At 60.9% G+C, this 481-nt stretch overlaps 1 protein-coding gene across 1 annotated transcript in view; it reads right to left on the reverse strand.

Annotated features, from left to right (window-relative positions):
• mmp24 (matrix metallopeptidase 24) overlaps positions 1-361 on the reverse strand; it is a 72,205-nt gene extending 71,844 nt beyond the window's left edge. Inside the window, exon 1 of the mRNA XM_023393258.2 lies at positions 55-361. Within this exon, the coding sequence (XP_023249026.1) occupies positions 55-189 (135 nt within the window). The 5' untranslated portion in view covers positions 190-361. The remainder of the gene's footprint in view (positions 1-54) is intronic.
• Between the last annotated feature and the right edge of the window lie 120 nt (positions 362-481).

Below are 481 nucleotides of genomic sequence, written 5' to 3' on the forward strand. Positions count from 1 at the left end.
GGGTGCGCCTACGTGTTGTGCCCGCTCAGAGTGGGACTCCCGCCGGCTACCTACCTCCACAATGAACGTCTTCTCCTCTCCGCACACGGAAACGACCCAGAACAAAATGGGAAAGTAGCAGGTTTTCCAGCAGAATCCCGGGAGCCCCGTTTTCCTCCTCCGCCTCACTCCTCCTCCTCCCGTCGCCATGGCTGTGTCCCCGAAATCCCCCCCTGCTCGTGCTCCGCTTGTTTACCGGGGGAAACAGCCCGTGTGCTCCTGCTTCATCCCGTCTGCTCTGACCGTCTCTCTCCTCCTCTCCCCGTGTGTTGTCTCTCACTCTCTCCAGTGAAGACGCGCTATTGGTTTCCTACACTTGACGAGAGCCCATTGCGCAGGCGCACTGAGGTGCAGCGAAACAGCTGGGGAAGCATGGCCACAGTGAGGCGCGGATGCAGGTTGGTCCGCGCGGGTATAATTGAGGAGGAGACTTGGGGGGGGG

Source organism: Seriola lalandi, unplaced genomic scaffold (assembly GCF_002814215.2).
Source record: "Seriola lalandi dorsalis isolate HSWRI2012SDOR001 ecotype SW California unplaced genomic scaffold, Sedor1 jcf7180002054932, whole genome shotgun sequence".
Lineage (NCBI taxonomy): Eukaryota > Metazoa > Chordata > Actinopteri > Carangiformes > Carangidae > Seriola > Seriola lalandi.